The sequence below is a fragment of the Charadrius vociferus genome, unplaced genomic scaffold, assembly GCF_000708025.1.
Source record: "Charadrius vociferus isolate BGI_N301 unplaced genomic scaffold, ASM70802v2 scaffold16, whole genome shotgun sequence".
NCBI lineage: Eukaryota > Metazoa > Chordata > Aves > Charadriiformes > Charadriidae > Charadrius > Charadrius vociferus.
This window is the reverse complement of record NW_009649167.1, coordinates 2,658,985-2,685,319: the sequence shown is the minus strand read 5'-3', so window position 1 is coordinate 2,685,319 and position 26,335 is coordinate 2,658,985. Positions and strand designations below refer to the sequence as shown.

Sequence of the window (26,335 nt, the reverse complement as noted above, 5' to 3'; positions counted from 1 at the left end):
TCTGTCATGTGAACTTTATATCTGTTGCATATCAACCTTACATTATCTGTTGTTGACTTTATATCGACTTTACCTATTTCATGTCGACTTGACTGTTGACTTTATATCTCTTTTATATCAACTTTGTATCTTTTATATCGACTTTATATGATCTGTTGTCTACCTTACATCGACCTTATATCAACTTTGTCTCATCTATCAACTACTTTATATTGACTTTATATCATCTATCGTCAATTTTCTATCTATTTCATGTCTTTTTATATAATCTATTTTATCTCGGCTTTATCTCATCTATCATCTATTTTATATCTAATATATTTTTTATGTCATCTATTGGATATCAACTTGATATCTATCATTGACTTCATGTATTTTGTGTCTATTTTGTGTCTACTTTGTATCGTATATTGTTTACTTTATATCTGCTTTATATTGAATTTATATCATAGAATCATAGAATGATTTATGTTGGAAGGGACCTTAAAGATCATCTAATTCCAACCGCCCTGCCATGGGCACGGACACCTCCCACAGTCATATCACATATAGTCTACTTTATATTGACTTGATATGAAACAGATGACAGATGATACGGACTTTATATCTACTTTATGTCTATTGTATATTATCTATCAACTTTATATCATGTCACCTACTTTATATCAACTTTATATACTCTATCTATTTTATATCATTGACTTTATATCATCTATCATCCAGTTTCCATCTCCTTTATATCATCTATTGTCCCTTTGTATCTGTTTTATATCATCTATCGTCTCTTCTATAGTTCCTTTATGTGTTTTCCATCTGTTTTCTGTCATCTATCATCTGTTTTATAACTATTTTATATCTATTTCATATCTATTTTCTGTCTCTTTATATCTATATTAAAATCATAGTATAAGTTAGGGTGGGAGGATACTTCTTGAAGTCATCTTCTCCTGCTGTCCAAGCCCTCACCAGATGCTGGACCAAAGTTACTCAGGTCACTCTAGTTAATGGGGCATTCTTTTGAATGGGGCATTAGTCTTTATTTTCAAAATTAATAAAACAGTTTTTAATAGTAGAAGAGAAAGATAATCCTCAGAATTTTCCTCACAAGATTCTTTTTTTATAAGCAAGCACTTAGAAATGTGCAGACGGAGTGTCTCTTATTTCTGAGAATCAGTGGAAACTAAGCTGTCCAAAAAGGTTGATTCTGCACAATGGTGGATGCTCCGATTTGTTAGCCCAAGCACATCTCATTTAGTGTCCAGCACTGAAATACTCCGTTCAGTATATCGAGAGCCTCATTTGCTAGTTTCAGCAATTTTTGAACTGTATGATTTCTTAGACGTTACTTTCATTTGTAGGATACCTGCTTTATATGTTAAAATATATAGACTATAAATGTGTTTCACAGTGGAGTTTTTTGACAGTGTCAGCTATTGGAATTATGGATTTAGGGTCCTCTGTGAGTGACTGAGAACTACAGACTAGGTTAGCTGAAGTTAATTTATATTCAAACAACCTGATAAGCAGGCTGTAAGAACAAACAGCAAGGGAGCACCTTTCCTCTAAAATTATTAGTGAAGTTCTGATCCCACTAAAGTCAATGGGATTTTCCTGAATGAATTTAAATTCCTACTCCCAGAATCAGATCTAATCCTGCTCTCTAAATCTCTATTGCTTGGAAATGGCAGATGTATACAGATGGTGAATGAATGCAGTGATGTCATTTTTCAAGTAAGACCAAATTGTCCTTTTATTTAAAGTGCATCAGTCACTCTTGCATTTGTAAAAAGTTACTAAGAAGGATTTCAGAATTACAGAGAAAATGTTTTTAATTTTTTTTTTTGCTTGATTTAAATTTTACCAGAACTTTCAAGCTGCTTCTTGATGGCAAGCATTTTATCTGAAGAGAGTTGGTCATAGGCTATGTTTATAAAATAAATAAAAATCTGATATGTTTGAAGGGAATTTTGTCATGGTTTTGAGAAGTCTAATACAAATTAATTGAATTGTCTTTTCTGTCAAATATGTGGAAGCTCACATTATTGCTGTGGTAGTGTTAATTTCTCTTTCCTCCTAGCAGCCAGAAAGTATATCAGGCTCTGTTCAGTCTTCAGTATTGGGGAAAGGTGTAAAACACCGACCTCCTCCCATCAAATTACCCTCAAGTTCAGGAAGTAGCTCTTCAGGTAATTATTTATTGACTTGGGCGTCTCCTTTTTATGTGTTCTGCCTATTGTAAAGTGACATATCTTTAGTAAAGATTTAATTTTAAAAAAAAATCAATATCTTCTCTGTGGAAAGAACATCATTTTGTTGATTTCTGATTATACTGTTCACAAAATTGGATCCTAACAAATACTCGAGTTAACGTGTACTCAGAGAACAATAATGTATTTTAATTATGCTTTTTCAGGTAATATTTTTAGTCCACAACAGTCAAGTGGCCATCTAAAATCCCCAACTCCTCCTCCTCCTCCTTCTAAGCCTCCTGGTCTTTCTCGGAAACAATCTATGGATCTTAATCAAGTTAGCATGCTCTCTCCAGCTGCCATGTCTCCTGCGAGCTCTTCACAAAGTGAGTCACGACCTAAATTCTCCATTAAATCTTAGGCTTTTGCATAAATGCTTCCTGAGATAAACTTCTTATCCTGTGGAATGATGAAACAAGTGTACAGTGTACCCTAAATTGTATAAGTCGTGCAGCTTTAGGCAGGTCTCTTGTTCACTGTATGTATTTTATGTTTATTGTAACTGTGTTCGTTTTTTCTGTATATATGTATGCACCCTCTGTGTATACGTTTTAATACATTTTATGCAATTAGTATGATCTCATTTATGAAAGGCTGGTAGATGATGTGATGAGATAAAATTCCAAAGTGTAGATTTTTTTTTTTCCTCCGGTGTAAAAACAGTATGTTAGATCAGTTTGCCTTTACATAATTTAAGCATCTGGTTTTTTAAATGTTATAGGAGCTGGTGCAGTTGTATCTCTGTGTATGTATATAATCTGATCAGTCCCAAGGTGGTGATACAATAAACGATAAGATGATTTTTTAAAACACTCCTACACTGTTTTACAAATCATTGCTGATTGCAAGTGTGGTGGTGATGCTGATGATGATAGCACCATATTCTCAGGTGTTAAAATGTAAATTTCAATAATAAGTGACATCCTAGTTTAAGTATTTTCATTAACACTGACAGGATCATTGTAATCATAGCTATAGATCATAAACATTTTTTAAATATGTATGCGTCTTGAGCCATTTCATGGACAGATTTGTACAAAGAGAAATCGTAGCTGCAGTTTTTCAGATTTTTTATTAATTATTGTATACTGCACATTCCAGTATCTTGCACAGTATTATAATACACTTTTTGCATTAAATAATTTAAAATCTGGATAGCTCAAGAGGTGTAACTTTTCTGCCTTCTTGTTTTGCACAAAGAAAAAAAGAAAACTTATAAAAGATTTCTTCTAACATTGTTACTCTTTATGTTAGTGCTATGAATTGTGTAAATCTGCTGCATGCAGTTGTTACTTTAATGCTCTGGTCACAGCAGCTGGACATTCACATTTATTTCCTTTCTTTCTGCAGGACATGAAAGCTAAAAAAAAAAAAGAAAAACAAAAAAAGACCTCAAGCTTTTTGGGGTTTTTGTTTTGTTTTTCTATTGATAAACTGTGCTTACTGCATCCACAACAAATATAGCTATACATGCTACATTTAAGCAGAAGGAATTACACAGTAACTCTTAAAGATGCAGTATTATCCTCTGGTTCTTAAATACTAAAAAAATATATTTGATCAAAATTTGGCAAATGAGAGTTTAGCTATCTGATGAAATTTAAATCTACCCCATGATAATTGAATGAGTATGTTCTTTGTTGAATCTGTTGTTTTCCATGATACGTTTTTAACACAAGGCTATTGTGCAGGCCAGTGCATATAGACTGTGTGTTTAACATTTTAGGACAAAAACATCAATTAGGTTAAAATGGTCACTAAGAAATGGTTTTATTTTGGCTTAAGTATTTCTGAATGGAGTTACAACTTAATGTACGATAAATCATGGAAGGACTTAATGAAGGATACAAGTCTGTATGGCTTTAGGAATTAAGCATGGAGAATGGGTTTTCTGTGTGATTATACTGCATCCTTAACAATGAGTGCGTGCTGCAACACTCGTGTCGTGTAGAAATTAACACTTGGAGTCTAAAAACTGGAACAAATTGTCAGTGCTAAATAAGATTCCATTAACCTTATTATACAAAAAGGACTGGCCTTTTATAACAAACTAGCACTTTTTATTTTTCTCAATGAGCAGGGTCTGGAACTCCTAAATCATCTACTCCTACTCCAACCAACACCCCTTCATCGACCCCACACCCTCCTGATGCTCAGAGCTCAACTCCTATTACCCCTTCTGCCACCCCTACTCCCCAAGATTCAGGCTTCACCCCTCAACCCACTTTGTTAACCCCATTTGCTCAGCAGCAAATGTCTCTGAGCCAGGCATTGCCTGTAATGACCATTCCTCTTTCCACCATGGTAACATCCATTACTACAGGAACAACCTCCACCCAGGTCATGGCAAACCCTGCGGGACTTAACTTCATCAATGTAGTGGGCTCTGTGTGGTAAGTTTTTTGTTATGAGGGTTTCTTAATTTGCTCTGGGTGGGTTGGTTGTTGGGGCAGTGGGGTGGGGAGGGTGGGTGTGGTACAGGACCGCCCAGCATCTGTTAGGATAGATATTTTTCAGGATCTGCAATACAAAAAGGTCATTCACTTTGTAATTGTAAAATGAAGTGCCACTATAAACTATTTGTATTTCTCAAATTTAAGGCACCTACTATCAGAATATTGAAAAGGTCTATTAAGAAAGCTATACTTTCGGCTTTTGGGATGCGTACAGTTGAATTTCATAAGGCTTAACCTCAATTTAAGTGGTTTCCAAGGTTTTGCTCTTTAAGTTTGAAAACTTTTTTTATTAATCAGAGAGGAAGTGGAATATCATATGCAGACCACTCTAAATGAAAAATGGAAAGAGATTTGATATTAAAGTGCCAATGAATGAAAGGTTGCATCTAAAATACAAGAAAATAACAAATTGGTTTTCTAATAATTTAACCAAACATTGAGGTTAAACGTTCTTTGATCCTTAAAACTCATTTTGTGGTTTAAAAAAATAATAAATGCTGCTGTCAAGAATAGGTTGTGTGGTATAACACGAACTGCTTTTTCGATTAAATGAAATTCTGTGATCAATATAAGATGGTCAGTGTAAGACACAAGTATCGGACACTTAAATTACTCATCCAAGTTGTTCAGCAGTTGATCACTGATGATCAGTTAGAGAGATCTTTTTTTACATAGCGCAAAAAGAAAACACAGACCCTGTTCCTTAACTTTTTGTTATGATAGTACATCCATTTTGAAAACGATTGAGCTGTCAGTATTGCTAGAATAAAAGAACCACTTGTGTTTTATTTTCCATAGAAAAAAAGAATCGTATATACTGAGAATATGGATTTTCATATTTGTTGTACTCTAGGCATAACGATTTTTTACGCTGTCTGTATGCTTTATCCATAATCCCATTTATAGGAAACACTTGATTTCTTTGCCATGAGACAGAGGGCAAAAATTTGGTTACTCAAATTTGCTTATACCACTTGGGTTTGATGTGTTGTCTTTCCTCTTCTACAGTGGAGCACAGACACTGATGAGTGGTTCAAACCCTATGTTGGGGTGCAACACTGGTGCCATAGCCCCTGCAGGTATAAATCTGAGTGGCATTTTACCATCAGGAGGTCTGGTACCAAGTGCGCTGCCCGCTGCAATGCAGTCTGCCTCTCAAGCAGGTTAGTGTGAATAAGTTGAAAAGCCACCCTTCAGATAGGGAGAGTGTGAGAACATACTGTGAAAACAGTGAACGAAGGTAGCCATTGTGTGACTAGATTGTGTATTTGATGGCTGGAGCTTGGGAACAACATACGTATTTTGGCATTCAAAGTGCAGGCTATGTTTGTGATTGTTTGAAATTGATTTTGAGGAGCTAGACTGGGGAAACATACTCTAAATCTGGATTATTTGGTATACTGAGTAGGAAGTTTGGGAGAAACTCCCAGATTCAAATGCAACGTTGATAATGATGACTGCCAAAAAAAAGGCATGACTGAACTTAGAAAGAGGCATCACTTTTTAAATCATTTTATTCTATCACTGGTAGTGTGGTATTCTAGTAGGACAATTAATTAGTTGCTTATTGGCTTCAAATATGAGTATATAAATCTCAAATATGACTGTATAAATCTGTATGCCTCAATATTCATTAAAGTAGCATTTAAATTCTTAATTTATTTTTTATGAAAAAAATAATAAAGACTGAAAAAACCCTAATGTGTGATTACAGAATCAGAAGTATAGAAGAGACTTCAAGGTATCCATCCCTTACACTGAGGCAGAGACAAATTTGTCTAAACTGTACTGAACCAATGCTTATCTAAACTGGCTTAAATACCTTCACTAAAAAATATTCCAGTCTCCCCTCAAGTAGCTGTTCAGAGTAATTCATTATCCGTACAAAATGTTTCCCTCTAGTTGCAGTTCATCTCCTAAATTGTGAATTGAATTATTTTTTTCTCCTGTTCCTTGCAGACATGGAAAGTAGTTGTTCACCCTTTCTCTTTACCTTCTAAGTATCAAACATGGTGTCATGTCCCACATTTGTCTTCTCTTTCTGATAGGTCGTATTTTTCAAACCTTTCATAATCCTGTCACTCTCTTCTAGACTGTCCAATTTGCTTACATCCTTCTTAAAATGTGATAACCAAAACTGGACACAAGCCTGAGCTTGGCTGATTTACCACAGTGGAGCACAGCAGAATAAATGCATCTCATCTCTTTCACAACATTCCTGTTAACATTTCCTCAAATGAGGTCTGCCTATTTTTTATTTGTATTTTTCACAACAGCGTTACGTTAACGAAAGAATGGCTTTACTGGTCTAGGCCAAAAATCTGTCCAGTTTGTATTCTGTCTCTGACAGTCGCCATTAGAGGATTCTTAGGAGAGAGTTTAAGATGAGGCAAAAGCGTGAAGTGAAACATCCCCTGTATACAACTGTACCTCTTCTGGCAATCTACAGCTTTGAGACTTTCTCAGCTGAAGACTATCCACGTGGACCTTTGTGCTTAATATCCTCTGCTAAACTTCTAGTCTGTGGATTTATCTAATTGATTTTTGAACCTATGTATATTTTTGGCACCTACGGCGTCTTGTGACAGTGAGTTTTATAAATGTAAATTGTGTGAACAGGTTCTTTTCTTTTGTGTGTTCTATAGTTTGTGATATGGATGATTTGGATATGTTTGTGACTTGCTGTAACTTCTCACGTCCTTTCTTGCTGTATAGACACAAAGCTAGTTACTCACAATTTTGTACTTGTTCATTTGTCTTTTTTTAATTCAATGTTACTGATTTTTGGACCCTTTCTTCAGTTCCCTATGATCACTTGTAATTCTAATTCTGTCCTTTTGAGCACTAGCAATCTTTACCAGTTTAGCGTCATGGATTTTTACATGCTATGCTGTTTGCCACATAACAGATGGGAGTAGTGAGCTGAGCTAGTTCCGTGGCAGACCTCTGGGGGATTCTGTTTGACAGCCGCTGTTTTACTGGAGCGTTTGTATCAGTTCTATACCCAACTCATAGTTTAATACATATACATCTTTTTTTTTTTTTTTTTTTTAGTGTAGCTTTAAAGAGTGCCATGTGTAACAATGCCAAAAGCTCTACAAGTCAGATGCGTCTTGCCAGAAGCCCTCAGGGGTGGGCTGTTGCTAAGATTTTGGGTGGGATTGTTTTCTGTTAATGACTGAGAAATTGAGAGCCTGTTACTTCATTGGGCCCTTGGACATTTCTGGGTTTACTGTACAAACAGTAAAACTTTTTAAAGCCAGAAGAAGAATCACTGAAGAATAACTGCTGTGATATTCTCTGCATTCACCTTTGTGTAAATGCATTATGAGGTTATAGGTTACAGGGTACAGTGTTTAGTAGCGATACAGTTTTCTTTCATTTAGTCAGCTCTAACTTTGAATCTGAATAATTGTGAACTTATCAACATGATGGAAAATGCAGCATTGTATTAAGTTTGAACTTGCCAGTTTAAACTACCAAACTACCAAATGGTTAGAAATGATCCCAGTGGAAAGGTGTATTAATTGCAATACACATATATAATTAAGTAAAGACTTCCTACTAATAAAAAGATGTTTTCTTTAACAGGCAGCCCCTTTGGTTTGAAAAATGCATCAAATCTTCGGCCCTTAAATCTGCTACAGGTAATTGATATACTTGGACACAATAATAATGATAATATCTTAGAGACGTGTTTAGTGCTGCTTACTGCATTGCCCCGACAGATCTTTGAAGCCAGTTGATGAGACAAAACATGTACTGCAAATTTAAATTGCTTATTTAAAACACTTAGAACAAGAGAAAAAGCTACTTCCAGAAAGATACCAGGTCGAAATTATATTCTTAGCTCACAACAAAGCAGCTAGTTCTCAGTAACAATCTAAAAATGCTGACATTTGAATTCAAGAGATTAATCCTAAATTACAATCTTCTACTTTCAGAATTTGCCTAAGCTTTTATTGCAAATCATTCTTTAAACTGAAGTTATTTCTATTTTAAAAGTACAAAACAGTACCGTAGTATCACTCAGGGGTTACACATACAAGGCCAAGCTGAGCTGAACGTGTACAGGTAGGTGCAGTAATAGCTTTAAAGAGCTTCTGGTAATGGAAATAGAAGTTCATGTAAGATAGAGAGTTTAGAAGGTCTGTAAACGTTTTCTTTCTGCTAAGCATACGTACAAATACACACATGAGCAAAAGTTGCTTATTATGTTAGAGCTCCATTTAAAAGCTGCGCAGGGAATGTTTGCGGAACCGGGTGTAGTTCCTGGATCTTGAAGTGAGCTGCAAGTTTTAGGTGCAGACGTGCAGCTTCAGTGTTCCATGAATGTTGCACCATGCTACAAAAATTAATACCAGTAAAAGATGAGCTGTAGCTCTGCTACTTCCTCTTCCCACTCCTGTACACACTCCAGAAACATGGAAAAGGGCAGGCACAGGAGGCAGTTCTGCCAGAGTAGAGCTCTTCTATAAGATTTAATGCTTGTATTTATCTGATTCCGTGTTGAAACACATCCTTTCAAGCTACCCCTGCCGCTTGTGGAAGTCAAGAATAATTTGGCTGAAATCGGTGCAATTAAAGCTGGGATAAGGGAGAGGAATCAAGACTGTTTCACTTTAAACACTTTTTTTTTATCAGTCCTTGCAGCTTGTTGATTGGAAGCATCTATTAAAATTCAGTGGAATATTCTGAAAGTGAAAGTAATATACAGTGCTTTTGAAGACTAGCCTCTTCATTTCCACTATCAGTACAGTCTCTACTATTTTAATTAGAATAATAAAAATGTATTTTCCTGTGGAAATATCTCGCTATAATTTAATTCAGGTTTGTTTTCTGAGCTTTTTCACAAACAACAGCAATTGTAAAGTGATTAATTTTAAAGGTTTGGGTTGTTTTTTTTTTTAAAAAAAAAAAAGGCAACCCCAAAAACAAACCTCCAAGGGCTACATCATTGTCCATGTCATGTTCATCCTAGGACAGTGGGAAACTCAGGAGCTTGACTGAATTATGCCTTTTGGTTTTAATCTTGAACAGATGGTTCACTTATTTTTAACCCACTCCAGCAACAGCAGCAGCAGCTGTCACAGTTTTTTCCACAGCAGCAATCTCTGCAGCCCTCAGCAAGAGGGAGAGCAGGCGTCTGCTAACAGCCCTCATCTGGGGTGCACGGATGAACCAGTTTCTCCTATTCTCTCCCATCTCCACAAGTAAATGAGCCTTTACACAACAGATCTGAAGTAGAGGGGGAGGAAAGCGTTCCTCCAAAACCTCAAACTGCAAAGAGTGCAGTGGCTTTGTTGCCGTGGCTGGAGCTGGGTTATACTTTTTTTTTTTTTATTTATATCCTGTGTAGAAGAGTTGTAGCAAAACATCTGGCTCAGCATTGCCTTACTCTAGTGTGAAGAGAGCCAGCCCATGTACGAGTGGTGTAAAATCAGCTCAGTGTTGTCTTTATAACTAGCAGATACATCAGATGAACAAAGGAAAGAAACACAATCAGGATTACTGGAGTAACTAAAACTTCTTACTTGCGCTGCTGTGAGTTGGCTGACAGAATTGTTCTCTTGTCACCAGTTGGCCTGAAAGCTGTAATCTTAAGACACTAGCTCTGCTGCTGCCTGTAATTAGTGTTAAAGGCTTTAATCACTGAAGAAGTCTTGATAGAGACCAATCTGTGTGTTCTCAAAATGACAAATTTTGATGGGTGGTTTGTTCTGCCTGTGCCTAAAAATCTTAGCAGCACTAATGCAGCAATTTGAGAAAACTAGCTGCTCTGCTTTTGTGTTCTTTATCTTTTGTCTCCCCGGACATCCAAGACTTATGTTTACCAAATAGTCTCTACTGGATACTCAAGTTTGTCATAATAATTTTGCTTGTGCTACTGTAGACTGTGCATAAATAAGATACCTCTTTAAAATGTTTTTATGGTGTATAGTCTCCTGTGTCACAGACCTTGTTCTGGAATGTGGGACAGTTTAATGGGAGACTTGCAGATTTATTCTCAGAATCCAAATGTCAGTTACTAGTTGAATTACTAAAAATAATTTGAGAAAGCTCATGCTGTTGGGTTTTCTTTTCTAGACATTGACCTTTAAGGGCGTTTACAAAAAGGCTGATGTTAAATCTAGTCCTTCTTGCAGCAGAAAGTTCTTCTGGAGGAAATCAATCTCTCTGCATTACCTAACTTGCCTTAAGGAACTTCTCTCTTACCACACACTGTGGAGTAAGACTAGGGTCATTAGCTAAAATGAGCTATTATGAATAGCAGATTCCTCAGCTTTTAGTAAGGCCAGGGACGTATGTGTGCACAGTGCTGTAATCCAAGTGCTTGGTGGAAAAAACTTAAGCCCAAAAAGACCAACAATTTTCCATGCTGGCAACAGAATGTATACATCCTCGTCTTACACTTAGGGGTTGTTGGTTCTATGACTTTGTAAGTCTGTCTTAGTCGTCTCCATTGAGATCCTGATGTCTTCTTAATGTGCAATTTTTCAATCAAGTTTACCTAGATCTTAGTGGCATTATTTCATATGGTTATTCTAAAGAAGCATTGCTACTCCTGGAAATTCACGGGCTCAGAAGCTTTTCTTTTTTTCTTCTGACTGATAAGCTGTACAGTTTGCTTGAATTGCATATATAATATTTTATTTCCTCACTTTATGAATCAATGCATAATTTAAGTTCTGGAAAAGGTCATAATTCAGTACCCTTTGACTTCAGTAGACACTAGATCAGACTGCACTAATTCAATTTGAGTGATTACTGTAAGAACTACTCTGTTCTGGAAATAAAATTTTAAAAGCAGGGTTTGTATTTTTTATGACATTAGGTAGGGAGTGTGGGGCACAATATGAACATGTGAATGTAAGTTTCAGACTTTTCACATTTTGATTGATTAGGACCTTTGCACATGGATGCTTTCAGGTATCACCTGAAGACTTTGGGGCTGGGACAGGAAATGTCCTAAGATTGCAACCATAAACTGTAGTCTCTGCTGACTGCAGGGAAGTTGACAACGACATGGGACTTCTGCTGGGTAACAGGCATAATACCATTTCTGCCATAAACAGAGCTATTTTGGGGCATTCGACATCTGTTCGTTCTACTTTAATGATGACTACATTATAGCCTGTATCTACGCACAATGGAAGATGTAGAATCAAATGTTTTTAAATGGCACTTCAAAAGTATGCCTTCACACTGGCTTTATTTACTTATTCGTTGATGCCGACGTTTGGTAATAAGGATCAAGCTTTTCATTTTTGCTAGGGGTCTGACCAAGGTTCATCCAATCAAGATCAGGCATTATCTGCCCAACAAGCTGCTGTAATTAACCTGACTGGAGTAGGGAATTTTATGCAACCTCAAGCCACAGGTATGTGCTTGCTGAGCCTCCTTTTGTAGTTAAGTGTGTATCTTGATAAAGTCACACTGAAATGAAGTTTGGTTGTAAAGAAGTCTTATGTTAGCTCAGAACAATTTACTATCAGCACGTGAATTATACATTGTACGAGAAATACTGGACTTTCAAAGCATGCACTCTTCTGCTTTGTTTGGCAGTTTAGTAAATTGATAATATCACATGAAAATAAGTCACACTTGATACAAAAAAGAAAATACAAGGAACTTCCATGCCAAACTTCATTGAGGAATGTTTCTTTAACTGTGTGCTTAACATCCAGTACTAGAAACCTCTTTGTGTATCCACAAGCACTTCATAATCTAATTATGTTCTAACTAACAGAGTATGTATATCATGTATACTTTATTCTGCACTGTTTCAAATTTGACTCTGGAACTAATTCTACTGATCCCCCTTTTCTGTTACACTCTATTCCTATGTCTTCCTTGCCCAACCCCAACAAATTCCACCTGCCCTCTTTGACCTGCCTGCTTTCCCCTTCTCCTTTCTTAGTGTTGTCTCAGCTTGGCTCTGCCGCGAACAGACCTGGGCAAAGCCTTCCTCAGCAGAGACTCCAGCTCTCTTCTGCCTTACAACAGCAACAGCAACAAGCCTTGCAGCAGCAGCAGCAACAGATACAAGTAATCCAGCAACTTCACTCTGACTGTGTTTAAAAATAAATAAATAAATACGATTTAAAAAATACAATTCTCAGCTCCAAAAACAAAAATTTCGCCCCTTTGACTTTTCTTTTTTTCTTAAATTGTCTTTATGGTCTCACAAATAATAATAAAAAAACCCCAAACCACTGAATTTTGGCAAACTGTATCATGAAAGATTCGAAATCTGTGGTTCTTTCAGCTTGGAGCACTGAATTTATTTTTATTCATTTAAGCCATCCACCTTCCTGATTTGCTAACATTCAAGGACTGCTTGTGGCACATACCTAAATAAGCTCTGCCAGGTGCCAGTAGATTTCAAACCAGCGTGAATGTAAACACCTGTAAGTTCAAATGTAGCACTGCTACAGTCAGCACATGGAAGCAACAGCTCTGGCAAAGCACTCCTTTAGTGTTCTGTCATTCAGATGCTTTACGAAAATATTTTAGTATTTTTTTAGCACACAGTCTCCTCTCTGTCATACATACAGAAAGCACATACAATGCATACACTGAAAAGGTATTGTGTTAAAAATGTACGATGTAACCCAAACGTTCACTGAAGTTGCTGAGTTACTGCAGTTACTGCAATGGAGAGAAAGGGGCAAAGAAACAAAGCTGTCCAAGTATATGTGTAAAACATCAGATATGCCCTCAGCAGGCTTCTGTGCCACTGGTGCTGCTTGACTGTACTCATTGCCCCAGTACATGGTGTATTCCTTTTGTCAACCTGGTGCTTCCTCGTTTATTTTATTTTTTCATTTTCATTTTCCCCCCACACACCTTCCCCTCATTCTTCCTGGCGTAAAACCTAGCTTTATAGTCAACACTAACAAGCTTTTTCTCCCCCCTTCTCCTTCACGGCAGCAGTTGCGATTCTTGCAGCATCAAATGGCTATGGCGGCAGCAGCAGCAGCAGCACAGGCAGCTCACCTGCATCATCAACAGCATACAGGCAGCCACTCAAAAAGTAAAAGGAAAAGAGGCACACCGGCCCCTCCAAAATCCTGAGACTCGTTCCCCCTCCCTGCCCCCTGCCAAATAAAAAACTGATTCAGAGGGGATTTTTTTTTTCTTTCAGATTAAAGAGGAGAAAGCTTAAAAATAAATCAGTGTTTTACATTACTGGTGGGAAAATGAACTTTTGACGCTACACTGAAATAAATGAACTGGTTTTGGAAGTCAGCCCTACAGAACTTAAGAGATTTCATCTATAAAGGAGCTAGGGGCTGATTTCCTTAAGTCACTTAATTTTTTAACAGAACGTTTTATCTTGTATTTTTTACCACTCAGCAGCATTGTACATAGTATAAGGATGAAAAACATTTTAGAAAAAAAAAAAAAAGAACTTTGTAAATGTAGTATTGGTATTTGTTTATTTAGTATAAAAGGTTTGTGAACACTGTAACAAATACAATTTTTACAAATCCATTTCTTAAAAGATCTCTCCTTTTGTTCACTTGGGCTTTATACTTTTTATTACTTTGTCAATCAGCTTCTTTACTTCTTTGTGCCTTGTAATTGCTCTGGTGACACAGTCCTGAAGCTTGGCTCCTGTAAGAGGACTTCCACCTAAAAATTAAAGAGAACAATTTGATTTTCTATGTATACGCATCTCTAAATATGTTTTCCAAATGAGAGTATTAAGTAATTCTCATGACCAACAACTTTCACCTGGGGAGCATACAGCTTCCCCAACTCTAGCCTCAGGCAAAGAAAACAGAAACAAACAGAAACAACAGGAGAGGTGCTCAAGATCTGTCCTTTGCTGTATGTAGGTCAAGCTGTGACTTCTTTTTGAACTTGGAATAGAATAGACTATTTCAGCTGGAAGGGACCTACAATGATCAGGGGGACCTACAACCTCAGTCGTGCCACCTTTTTCAAAATGAATTTCAAAAGCAACTCACGTAATAAGTACTCTAGCAGACAGCCTGTTACCATAAAGCACACACATTTTACAAAGAAAAGCAGGTACATAACATCTAGGTCAAGAAAAGATTTATCATCTCCATAGTTTCCTGTATCATAGACTTTGAAGTACCTGGTTTATGGACAGAACACAGTCTGCCTTCATCATCAGTTACAACAGTTACTGTTCCAGTTGCTAAGTCTTCTTCTTCAGCAGTTGGATCAACAATGAGTAATGTGCTCGTGAAAGAAAACATACATAGACAAGTTAGTGTCTGTTGCTCCATAATGTTATTGCAAAGTACACCTAACATTAATTTTTACTGTAGTCTTACAAAATACTTGTAGGTGGATTTAGTGCTCAGGCTTACCTGTTTTCTTACCAAAATGCACCAATTTAAAACGAGGAAAAAAAAAAAATTACCAAAATATGAAGAGGGAGATTCCACATATTCAAGTGCATGCGTCTGTTAAAATACTCGCTGTTGAAAATACATTTTATGCCTAAGTTTCCTAGATTTGCGACGCCCCTGTATTGCAGGAAAATGCCGTTAAACTGCCATTTGCAACATGTAGTCACTTACTTCATAGTTATGCAAAGACAGTGGCATTGGGTTTAGGTGTAGGCTGCGCTAATCTCTGCTAGACCTTAAGGCAAAACTCATTTCCAATGGTAAATTCACCAAAGTAGTTCTCAGTTTCTTATCAGAGAATTCTTAACACCACTCAGACTGGGAACAGATCAAAAATGGATTTAATGGGTTCCTTAAGGCAGCCAAAATAAGCTGCCGTACATCACATGATGCAGATCATTAAAAGAGATGAAATACTGTTATTTTTTAACCATTTACTAAGTTAAAAATAGAGCAAACCAATGCAAAAAGAAAAAAAGAGGATCTAAACTATAAGTCCACTTTGCTCAACAAGAAAAACTTGAACTTAAAAAAAGCTGAACAACCACTGTTCAGCCTTAGTTTCTTAAAAATAATAATAATAATAAAAATCACTAGCATTACAAACATTTGGCTGAAGTGTAGGTATGACAGGAAAGGCTTTAGCTGAAGTTTTCATGAAGTCTCAGTTTACACTGTTAAACTAAAATTTAGTATTGATGTAATCAAGCTCAACTGAGCAGCTGCAGTACACTTATGTTAACTGATGTCTGTGACACGTTTGCGGTGGGGAAGGCAGTAGCACGGCTACAGGAGCTGATTACACAACATACATGGAAGGGTAACAGAATTTTTCAATTTTAACTCATATGCAATGCATAATTAACAGTTTTCTGGGTAATTTAAAACTTGCCATTTAACAGCAATAGTGTAATGAAAACATCAGTCCACAGCCACGCTACTTAAAAATACTGCTTTATTAATTCTACCCACGTGCCCTGTGCAGCATCGGCCCTTTGCGTGACACAGGGACCTGGCACGCACCGAGAGTTCGACACATCAGACTTATCATTTACAAACAGGTTGACTCCAGAGGAGCCAGCTGTGGGGCTGCACAGCGCTCTGCACCAGCGTTCCTGACCCATGGCCACGCTGTTCAGCAACCCAGAAGTTTTATTTATTCGAGGACAGCTTTTACACACAATAAAAATGTCTCTGGAAGCCAGAGCATGTAAAGCATATTATTTAGAGGGTTCTGTCAACAGCTGTGGAAAAACTAATAAACCAGAATTTAAAAAAAAATCCAAACCACCCAACATAGGCACACACAGGCACACACTCCCTCAATATTTAGTTTCAGGAGGTAAAGAGAGACTTCAGTAACTTGTTTGATTAAACAGTTGGTTTCAGTGAAGGGAACAAAGCCCAACAGACTGTCACTGAAAGCTTTCTTCCAAAGGCAACTTGTTTGTCTATTGGTAAGTACGTGTGATTTGGGAGCAAATAATATCCTACTGACAATTATCTGCCTATCATGCTGTCCAAACTGTCACCTTCAGTCTACATCAAACTGCAGACCCACAAGAACTGGTATTAAAGCAATTAACAGAAGCACTCTCAAGTACTGATAACTTTCTGCTTTGATTCATTTTGGTAATCACTTGGTCAACATTTGAGTTTAGCGCTCCTCTGACCCCATCTCGTATTTGAATGAAAGAGCCTGTTAATCATTTCTGCGAATACAGATTAATGTGCCATAAACTCCTGACATCTCTAAATATACCTAATCTTACAGCAGATTCATAGCACAGTGAGCATCAGCTCAGTTGTCATCTTCTACTTTTCAAATGGATACCACCAGAAATAATGGCATTTCCTATAAACAGCAGCAGAACACGTACTTAACATACTTGGACTAATGAAGAGCCCAGTAAACAATTCCAGGTGAGGAATGAAGTTATCAGATGTGATTATTTTGAATTCTCGTAGTCAGATTCTTTACCTACATCAACAATGACTTAAGAGTGATGGTCATACTCAGGTATGACCATACATATCTCGGGTAATTATGTTTTCAGTTATTCAGAGGTTCTACAGTTCTAACTGGACCATTACTTCTTAATTCCCCTGTTGACTAAATCCTAGGTATAAGCTGTTCAAAAACTACCATCTTCTGTATCAGTTATTTACATAGGCTTCTAAAACATTAATTACACTGGTAACATTCTTTCATCTCAAAGATCCTGGAAAAACATAAAACAATACCTATTCCTGTAATTTTACACGTATCTTTTAAGTTGGGAACAAGTTCTGCTTTAAGTCACAGGAAGAAGTTGGACAGACTTTGTTTTGTTCTGCACACTCATTCATATCACAGAACTACAGCTCAGTTCAACAAGAGAGGCCACGGACTTAAGATCACGTGAAACAGCACTGCCTGCGACCGCACACTCTCAACTAGCACAAGTGCATAAGAAGGGCAGGAACATCACTGGTGGCATCCTCTGTCTTTCTCTTCCTTTACATACACAGTTGTTTTCATAAGTACAAAACAGTTACGAACTTACTCGTCAAATATAGCAAAGGATGTGGCAACCGGATGCTTTCTGATAATCAAAGGATTCTTCTGCTTTAAATTAACGTCTGGTAGACCAGTTTCTTCATTTATAGTAACTGATGGCAACTGTACTGAAGAGATGAAACAATGACAATGGTATAATATTAAGCATTTCTGGTTTAAGTAGACCCAGAGATGCCCTAGACTACTGAAATATTTAAGCTGTTCTTTTACCATATTGGTAAGCCACTGAAAACAGATCAGAATAGAGTTCTGGCTTACACAACTGGCGTGCTGTACAAAAAACTTCTTGAATTCGATGAAAGCATGCAGCTTAGAACTACACATTTGAAAAAGTATTCTCCTCAAGCTAACATTCTTCCTTACACAGAAGCATTTTCTGCTTCCAAAATGCCATACAATTACAATACCTTTAAAGTCTTTCATATTTAACAAAAAGTACTTTTTCCCCAAAAAGCCTACTGGACATACAAAAAGCAGTGCAATCTCATCTTAAGATAACTTTTGCTCTGACAACCCATACCATGTTGGAGACAAGAAAATCAAGAGCAAAGGAGCTATAGGGATTCAAAGGCAAGCAAGGCAGTTAGAAGGAGGCCTTCCTGCAAGCTTCCCTTTATACTGTCTCCTACATGCATTTATAACCCTGTGAATAACCAATCCGTATGTTGCATGCATTAAAACAGTTTTTCAAACTACAATGCATTAAGCTAGGAATAGTCTGTTGTGACAAATAAGCAAAGCCCCCAACAACTTATTCTGCCTACACAAAATACATTAACAAGGTAAAACACTGATCTAGACATTAAAGTTGTTTATAACCACTGCTGAAAGATTCAGATCTCTGACACAGCAGAATAGATATTAGTATGATAAGAGAGCAATAATAACGCATACAAAAAGATCCTACTCCCCAGGTGTTACATATCTATGGCATCCATACCATCATTTCCACTTTGTATTTGTGTTTTATTAATGCAGCATTCAACCGACAGGATAAAACCAGTCTTAAGGAACTGGGAACCAGTCACCTATTCATCACGATTCAAAACTAACAAACTTCAAGCAACACTAACAAGAGCGCATCTCTTGCTCTAGAGAAGACTTACCATTTTTTAATGCTGCTAACAAAGCAAAGGCACTGGCATCCAAAATGTTTCCATCATAGTCCAGACATATGATATCACAGTATAACACCCAAGCAAGCTATCAAAAAAAAAAGGTTTGCACATGTGAGATATTACAGCAGCTAAGCAAATGGTGCGATATCTAAGAAAATGCTGGACACATGAACAAAGATATTTACTTCTATCACATGATTTTTACAACCAGATAAACCAAGCTATGAAGACTAAAAAGCAAAACCAACAACAAAAACTACCTATAACCCCAAATACCTTCTTTAACGTCTCAACACTGTGACCTTGTTAGTATGTCCATCTTCATTTTGAGATACAACTTACCTTGCCGTTGGCAATACATAGATCTTCTTTCGCTATTATCTGTGAACTAAAAATAAAATCAGAGAGTAAACCAGGAAACAGAAAATTGCCTTGCAGAGTTGTTTGTGTTTTAAATGCATTAAAGTGATTCTTACTTTTCAATCACATCTGCAATGAACTGGCTTGCTGCTTGAGCCTCTTCACCAGGTGGCCCAGAGCGAAACTTCGTTGAACAGAGGGATGGCAGTTCTACATTTGGAACTAAGCAGCAAGAATCGTTAGTCATAAACTAAAGAAAGCAGGCAATGGGATCTCAAAAACAGAAATAACACAATACACACTCTTAATACTATTTTATGTACTTCAAATGAAAGGCAAGACAAAGAATTTTTTCAGTCAAACCTTCCTAGTTCTCCCCTCAAAAATAAAGTCACGCATGAGTTTGTATCAAAGAACTTGTAGTGCTCTGTACTCAGAAACTATACATTCCATGGAGAAGCACATACTCCTAACTACCATTTTCTGTTTGTAATCCTGCTATGAATATCCTGACCCCACGTGAACTCTTCTTTAAGCATTCTTAAATAGATCAAGAAACAACAGCATTTTCATCTCACTGCCTGACTTTACTGGTATGCTATCTGCTTTTCATCAACCATTAAAACCTGATGCTTTAGACTTGACGCAAAAACATGCATAAACATTTGTGGGGAAAAAAAAAAAAGTATAATCAAGTTCATTGAAAACAACGTATTTTGGAGATGCCTTATAAAAAGGGGATTTAGTCTAAGCTCTCAGCTCCACAGAATTATTTTATTTCAAAAGAAACTCCAAACAGGAGTGAGGATGTACCCCTGGGACTTCAACAGTTCTCCAAAAAATAAACAGTTTATTTCACTGGTTTTAAGAGTTCACCTTTTAGCCTACTGGGACTTCAAAAGTTAACATGCCTTTGCACAAAATTTATAGATGAACTGCCTTTCCCCTCTTAACATACATACTTCCCCCTGCTGCAGGTTTGTTTTCAGCCTGGCCTGACATCAGCAGTAAGAATGTAGCTTTACGTGGAAAAGTAACAAGCAGAGCAGGAGGAATTCTGAAGTTTCTGAAGCACCACTGCCTATATGTCAATTTGGAAACTGATTTTAAGGAAAGTAATACAATTTTACCCAAATTCATTCTTTTAAGAAGACTTCACAACACACTCAACCTGTCCCATCATTACAGCCTTTTAGCTGAAGCAATACAAGATCTGAGTAAGATCCCCACTGAAAAACTTACCAATATATCCCTTATTAGAAGAATCTACTGCAGGTGCAGCAAGTTCCTAGAGAAAAAAAGACAAAAATGAAGAGTTGACTTTTGTACAAAAAGATTTTCCAGCTGTTCCATATACGAATGGTCATTTTCTTGCCAGTTATCATTACAATGAGATTTACAAGAGCCATTTTTAATCAGTCCTTCTCTGTTATTTTTCCTATGGGAAAACTCAACACAGGGACATGAAGTGATTTGTCTCACAGTTCTTGACAGGCCAGCAGTAAAGTTGAGGCTACAAGGCACTTAATAGTCCAGCCAACTAACGACCAATGCACTTATTGATCAATAATTAGTAACTCTTCAATTATAGAGCTTTTATCTAGAAATAACAAAAACTTTATTTTTGTATATATCTTTCCCCATACACAATACACACCACAAAAATACATGTTCTCAGACTATACAGGTAGGATAAACAAATTAAATTATACATTATCTTTCATGTCTGAAAGTAACTCAGGTGAAAGACTGTTATTGTGTCTGACTGGCATATTATTGTAATTCTGCCAGGGATTCATTCATTCTAAACATGAATGTACAAGTTCAGCTAACAGCTCAATTAAAATAAAAACCAACCATACCGCTTTAACTCCACAAATCACCGTAGTATTTCCTAACTTCACCAGGGCAGAACCATCTGCAGTTGTAATTGAACCTGAAGAGAGAAAGTGCTGTTCAGTAAAATCTATTTTTCCATTCAAAGGGCCTTACGTAACAAACACCTTCACAAAGTGTTTACTTTCCATCATTTTATACTAAACACGGGATAAGCCAAGTCTCGATGAATCCAGGGTGGGCAGAGAATTTCTCTATTAAATATCTCTATTAAACAGTCAATCACACAGAATCACGCAGAATGGTTGAGGCTGCAAGGGACCACTGGAAATAGGTCATCTGGTCCCACTCCCTTGCTCGAGCCGGGCCACCTAGAGCCAGCTGCTCAGGACCGTCTCCAGACAGCTTTTGAATACCTCGAAGGATGGAGACTCCACAACTTCTCTGGGCAACCTGTGCCAGTGCTTGGTCACCCTCACAGTAAAATGTGTTTCCTCAAGTTCACAGGCAACCTCCTGTGTTTCAGTTTGTGCCCACTGCCTCGTGTCCTGTCACTGGGCACCACTGAATAAAGCCTGGCTCTGTCTTCTTTACACCCTCCCTTAAGGTATTTATATACATGGATAAGATCCCCCCTCAGGCTTCTCTTCTCTAGACTGAACAGTCCCAGGTCTCTCAGCCTTTCCTCATAGGAGAGATGCTCCAGTCCCATCATCTTCATGGCCCTTTGTTGAACTCTCTCTAGTATGCCTACGTCTCTCTTGTACTGGGGAGCCCTGCGCTGGACACAGCACTCCACGTGTGGCCTCACCAGTACTGAATAAACAAGAAGGATCACCTCCCTCAACCTGCTGGCAATGCTTTGCCTAATGCATCCCAGGATAACATTGGCCGCCTTTGCAACAAGAGCACATTGCTGGCTCATGTTCAACCTTGTGTCCACCAGGACTCCCTGGTCCTTTTCTCTCAAGCTGCTTTCCAGCTGGGTGGCTCACAGCATATATTGGTGTCCACGGTTGTTCCTCCCCAGGTGCAAGACTTCATGCTTCTCTTTGTTGAATTTGATGAGGTTCCTGTTGGCTCATTTTTCCAGCCTGTTGAGGCCCCTCTCGAGAGCAGGACAACCCTTTGGCATTATCAGCCACTCCTCCCAGTTTGGTGTTGTCTGCAAACTTGCTGAGGGTACACTTTGCCCCATCATCCAGATCATTAATGAAGATGTGGAACAGGATTGGACCCAGTATTGATCCCTGTCATAATTTTTTAAACCAGAAATCATAGATGGTTACTGTAAACCCATAGTCTGGCTGACTTACCGCCAAGACCTAATGGAAGAGACCTGCAAGGTCAAGTTTAAGCAGTAATCAGCAACTATTCCACGCTGGTAGGCTAACCAGTATTTTAATTCTAGAAATTACGAGGTGTAAGAAAGGCAGGTAAGGTGCTGCTGCGCAATGCATAAGAGGTATGTTGCCTCTGCTTGAGACACTTGCTCATCAAGCTTAGAACAAAGCAGAAGTCAGGAGTCACTGCCTCTTTCAATGCATAAGAGGCTTTTTTTTTTTTTTTGCGCTGGTCAGGATATGCCTACACACTGCCTTCAGCACCTATAACATATGCTGCTGATCTCAGAAAGAGATAAACTTCCATGACCACCTAAATTGTGCTGTGCATACCAGTCCAGGAGCAGAACTGGATAACAATGCTCAAATATATTACTGCACCATTCATTCTCTTTAATGCTTGTTGAAACTAGAAATAAAAATCCTTCCTCTTTCTTGTTTTAAAATGTAAGAACCAAGAAAACTGATTAGCAAGTCATTAAGGTCACTATTATAATCTGAGATTAATAATACCTCCCCCATTATTATTATTCCAATTAAGCACTTGCCTATGTTGACAGTAGTTGCCCGGAATTCACCCAACTCCCTTCCATCGGGTCGACAGTTCTCTTTCTAAACAAAAATTGCAAAGTTCCAATTAGAAAACATATTTTATTAAATAACACACTAACATTTATGCCATGGGAGTTCATATAAAATATTATTCTCTTCTTTTTAGCAGAAATATGCAGCTACAAAAATGCTGCGGAAAACTCAATCACATTCTAGCCAGTTTTTCATTAAATGATATGTAGTTTGTGGTTGTAGGCCCACAAAAAAACCCTGTATTTTTAATTTATTGTAATTTATTTAGAAAATAAATATAACAATACATCAGTTGTCTCAAGAGTAAGTAATACAGGCTAGATTCAGAATATCATCCAAGAATGAATACTTACTGATACCTTAAAATGAGAGTTTCTACCTGCCTGCATTGTTTAGATCGTGTAAGCAATTCCCCTCCCCCATCCCCACCTAGTGGAGCTCTTAAAATTAACGGTAGAGTGAACTAAAGAACATGGAAAAAATAAGAAATAAACACAGCACCCACCCCCTCAAAAAAAAAACCACCCAACATTCAAATACTGTCAGTCAGAAGCTGTACAACACCTGAACCTTATGTTAGAAATTGTACCAATTCACCATCACGTTAGATGTGAATTAGTACTCATCACAATTTCAAGCTTCTCAAAAGCAAATACTTTTGGTTCAGTTATGAGAACTAAAACTGACTGTAATAATACTGGACCCACTGCTAAGTCGATAGTACCTTAGTAATGGATAGACTAATTTAATATACCACGAAGTCAGCGGTTGTCCATCACAGTTACAGTGAGCATGGTTAGCAGCAATATTCTCTATTATTTATATTTAGTAGCATCTGAAAGTCTGTTCTCACATAATTTTGTACTAGACACAAACCTGCATCACCACCTTGGTCAAATTTAACTCGCATTCCTTTCGAGGCCAACAGAAGCCTTTATTGACCCATCAAGTTGAACTGGGACACAACCTCCTGCAGCATCAATGCCACAGACAGATAGAAAAACACGTTCTGAAGAGCATGACCACTTTTCCCCTGCTCAGTGAGTTTTTTGTTTTTCCCTTATAGTTTCAGCTTTCCACACAGACAAATTAGAAAAGCAGAAGCAAGAAAAAAATTAATTACAAGAAATTTATACATGTATATCGTGTTTTACTCACCAAAAATCTTCTGTAATATTCCAATGGTTCCACTGTTCTAAAACAAATAGAAATAGAAGTTCACATCCAGGCTCCCAAGCAGCTAAGAGATAGCAAAAAACATAAGCAGACCTACAACAACAAATAATTTGAGAATCAGGATGACCAGCACAGCTGCTTAGCAATATGGTTATAGATAGATGAGGAAACTCTAAACTGATTTAAGAAAAAGATGTTTTTCTATGTTCACTTCCAAAATGCTTCTTCCTTACAAGGAACCTGCCTGCACACACACCTAACAAAAACTGCTAGCGTTCACCTCAATCTTTAGTATCAGTTTTAATTCAAAAGGAATGTTTATTGAGACAGGCATGTAGAATGTTTCTGAAGAAATGCAGAAAGGGTAATTTTATTAGTGTCTGAAATATCTATTAGTTCAGGGGCTGCATTCAGATGTACAAAATGGTTTAAAACAATTTTGCAGTCTTGAAATGTTACTTTTTCTTAGAATCTTTAAGAATATAAAATTAAGAAATATGCTTCATGCAGTGCTTCAGTTGAGAAATAATTAATGTTTATTATTAATTATATACTACTAACATTTGTGTATTAGTATTTTAAGCAGAGAATATTAAAGTAAAAAAACCTCATAAAAGTGTCATTAGTATTTGAACAAAGCCTCAGTTTTGTTACAATAAGCATTTTTGGGGGGGAAAGAAAAAAAGGATAACTGCAAAAGGCAATCTTTCCTAAATGCAAACTAACATATAGAGGCATCACAATTCATGACAGCAAGCATGAATTAACCCCTGTTGGTTCCCCATATGTGGCCTCTTCTCTTCCAACTCATATAAGAGCACTTGCTAAATCTTGATTTAAGCTGTAAATCTGGAGGAAGGAAGGACACTGGAACAGGTTGCCCAGGGAAGCTATGGATACCATTGGAAGTGTTGCAGGGCAGGCTGGACAGGGCTCTGTGCGACCTGATCAAGCAAAAGACGTCCCTGCCCATGGCAGGGGGAGTTGGACTAGGTTATATTGGAAGGTCCCTTTCAACCCAAACCATTCCATTATTCTAAAAGGAGCAATTATAAATGGGAAGCCACTGAATTCCCTATTGTTTTAAGCTCCTTGTATTGCTTCACTACACTCGTTCTGCCTGTACCTCTTCCCTTCGGCAGAGAAGGCTACCCTCCTCTACTTCCAATGTCCCAGGAACCATGGGACACTTCAGGCTCACAGGGCCTCTGGAGTGTGTTAGGTCCAACCCCTCACCCAAACCAGGTCCACACAGAGCAGACAGATCACTCAGGACCTTGTCCAACTGCACTGACTGTCTCTGAGGATAGTTACACCACAACCTCCCCGGCTGACCACCCTTCACTGTGACTCCCCACCTCCAGGATTTATTCAGAATCATGTTTCAACCTGCATCCATGGTCTCTCTCTTCTGTCTTCTCCACACCCTATTATATAATTTTAGAATTGTCTAGGTTGGAAGGAACCTTCAAGATCATCAAGACCAACCATCAACCTAACATTGCCAGAACCACCACTGAACCATGACTCTTAACACCATGTCAACCAGCCTTTTAAATACCTCCAGGGATGGCGACTCCACCACTTGCCTGGGCAGCATATTCCAATGTTTAACAACCCTTTCTGTGAAGAAGTTTTTCCTAATATCCAATCTAAACCTACCCTGGAGTAACTTGAGGCCACTTCTTCTTGTCCTATTGCTTGTTACTATGGAGAAGAGACCGACCCCCACCTCACTACAACCTCCTTTCAGGTAGCTGTAGAGAGCGATAAGGTCTCCCCTCAGCCTACTCCAGGCTAAACAACCCCCATTCCCTCAGCTGCTCCTCATAAGACTTGTTCTCCAGACCTGTCACCAGCTTAGTTGCCCTTCTCTGGACACGCTCCAGCACTTCACTGTCTTCTTTGTAGCGAGGGGCCCAAAACACAGTACTCGAGGTGGGGCCTCACCAGTGCTGAATACAGGGGGACGATCACCTCCCCAGTCCTGCTCATTAGGTACCCCAAGGCCTCCCTGACCTCTGCTCTTGGTTGTACCTTTTTAAGCCCGAACAAACCCATCTCGCTCGGCCCCTCCTCGCAGCTTGCGGGGCTCCGGCCCCCTCAACACCCTGGCAGCTGCCCCCTGGACTGCGCCCACACCTTTCCCGCACCGGGATGCCCCAAAGCGGCAGATCTCAGGGCAGCGGAAAACAGCACCGTAAGGAAAATGATAACGGTTAAAGAGAACACACCGGAGCCCTCCCCCCCCGGCCGGGCCC

General features: G+C 38.1%; 3 protein-coding genes across 4 annotated transcripts in view; 2 read left to right on the top strand and 1 right to left on the bottom strand.

Annotated features, from left to right (window-relative positions):
• SUPT20H (suppressor of Ty 20 homolog (S. cerevisiae)) overlaps window positions 1-14,203 on the top strand; it is a 37,910-nt gene extending 23,707 nt beyond the window's left edge. The window contains exons 16-22 of one of the 2 annotated variants that reach the window (XM_009888410.1): window positions 2,081-2,186; window positions 2,414-2,575; window positions 4,573-4,642; window positions 5,714-5,868; window positions 8,297-8,352; window positions 11,981-12,086; window positions 13,640-14,203. In XM_009888410.1, the coding sequence (XP_009886712.1) occupies window positions 2,081-2,186; window positions 2,414-2,575; window positions 4,573-4,642; window positions 5,714-5,868; window positions 8,297-8,352; window positions 11,981-12,086; window positions 13,640-13,746 (762 nt within the window). In that variant the 3' untranslated portion in view covers window positions 13,747-14,203. Of the gene's footprint in view, window positions 1-2,077; window positions 2,187-2,413; window positions 2,576-4,329; window positions 4,643-5,713; window positions 5,869-8,296; window positions 8,353-11,980; window positions 12,087-13,639 lie in introns of both variants that reach the window. The other variant, XM_009888409.1, reaches the window with a different exon arrangement.
• On the bottom strand, window positions 14,130-25,674 carry EXOSC8 (exosome component 8). Its single transcript, XM_009888425.1, has 11 exons — window positions 25,664-25,674; window positions 24,057-24,093; window positions 22,862-22,925; window positions 20,997-21,070; window positions 20,377-20,422; window positions 19,251-19,356; window positions 19,117-19,162; window positions 18,763-18,859; window positions 17,643-17,763; window positions 14,817-14,923; window positions 14,130-14,344 (listed from the first exon to the last, which is right to left on the bottom strand). Exons 1-11 carry the CDS (start codon window positions 25,672-25,674, stop codon window positions 14,229-14,231), a joined length of 825 nt encoding a protein of 274 aa, XP_009886727.1. The 3' UTR covers window positions 14,130-14,228.
• Window positions 25,675-25,762: 88 nt separating this feature from the next.
• The window catches only part of ALG5 (ALG5, dolichyl-phosphate beta-glucosyltransferase), a gene marked incomplete at its 5' end in the record, with an annotated part of 22,343 nt that continues 21,770 nt past the window's right edge, over window positions 25,763-26,335 (top strand). The window contains one exon of the mRNA XM_009888408.1: window positions 25,763-25,777. Coding sequence (XP_009886710.1) covers window positions 25,763-25,777 — 15 coding nt within the window. The remainder of the gene's footprint in view (window positions 25,778-26,335) is intronic.

Excerpts from the sequence above, each read along its gene's own strand:
- EXOSC8 (XM_009888425.1), bottom strand. Across the intron at positions 19,163-19,250 it reads ATTGCAGATGTGATTGAAAA|TTCACAGATAATAGCGAAAG; the intron begins GTAAGAATCACT and ends TTTTATTTTTAG. Across the intron at positions 18,860-19,116 it reads TATGTATTGCCAACGGCAAG|CTTGCTTGGGTGTTATACTG; the intron begins GTAAGTTGTATC and ends TTTTTTTGATAG.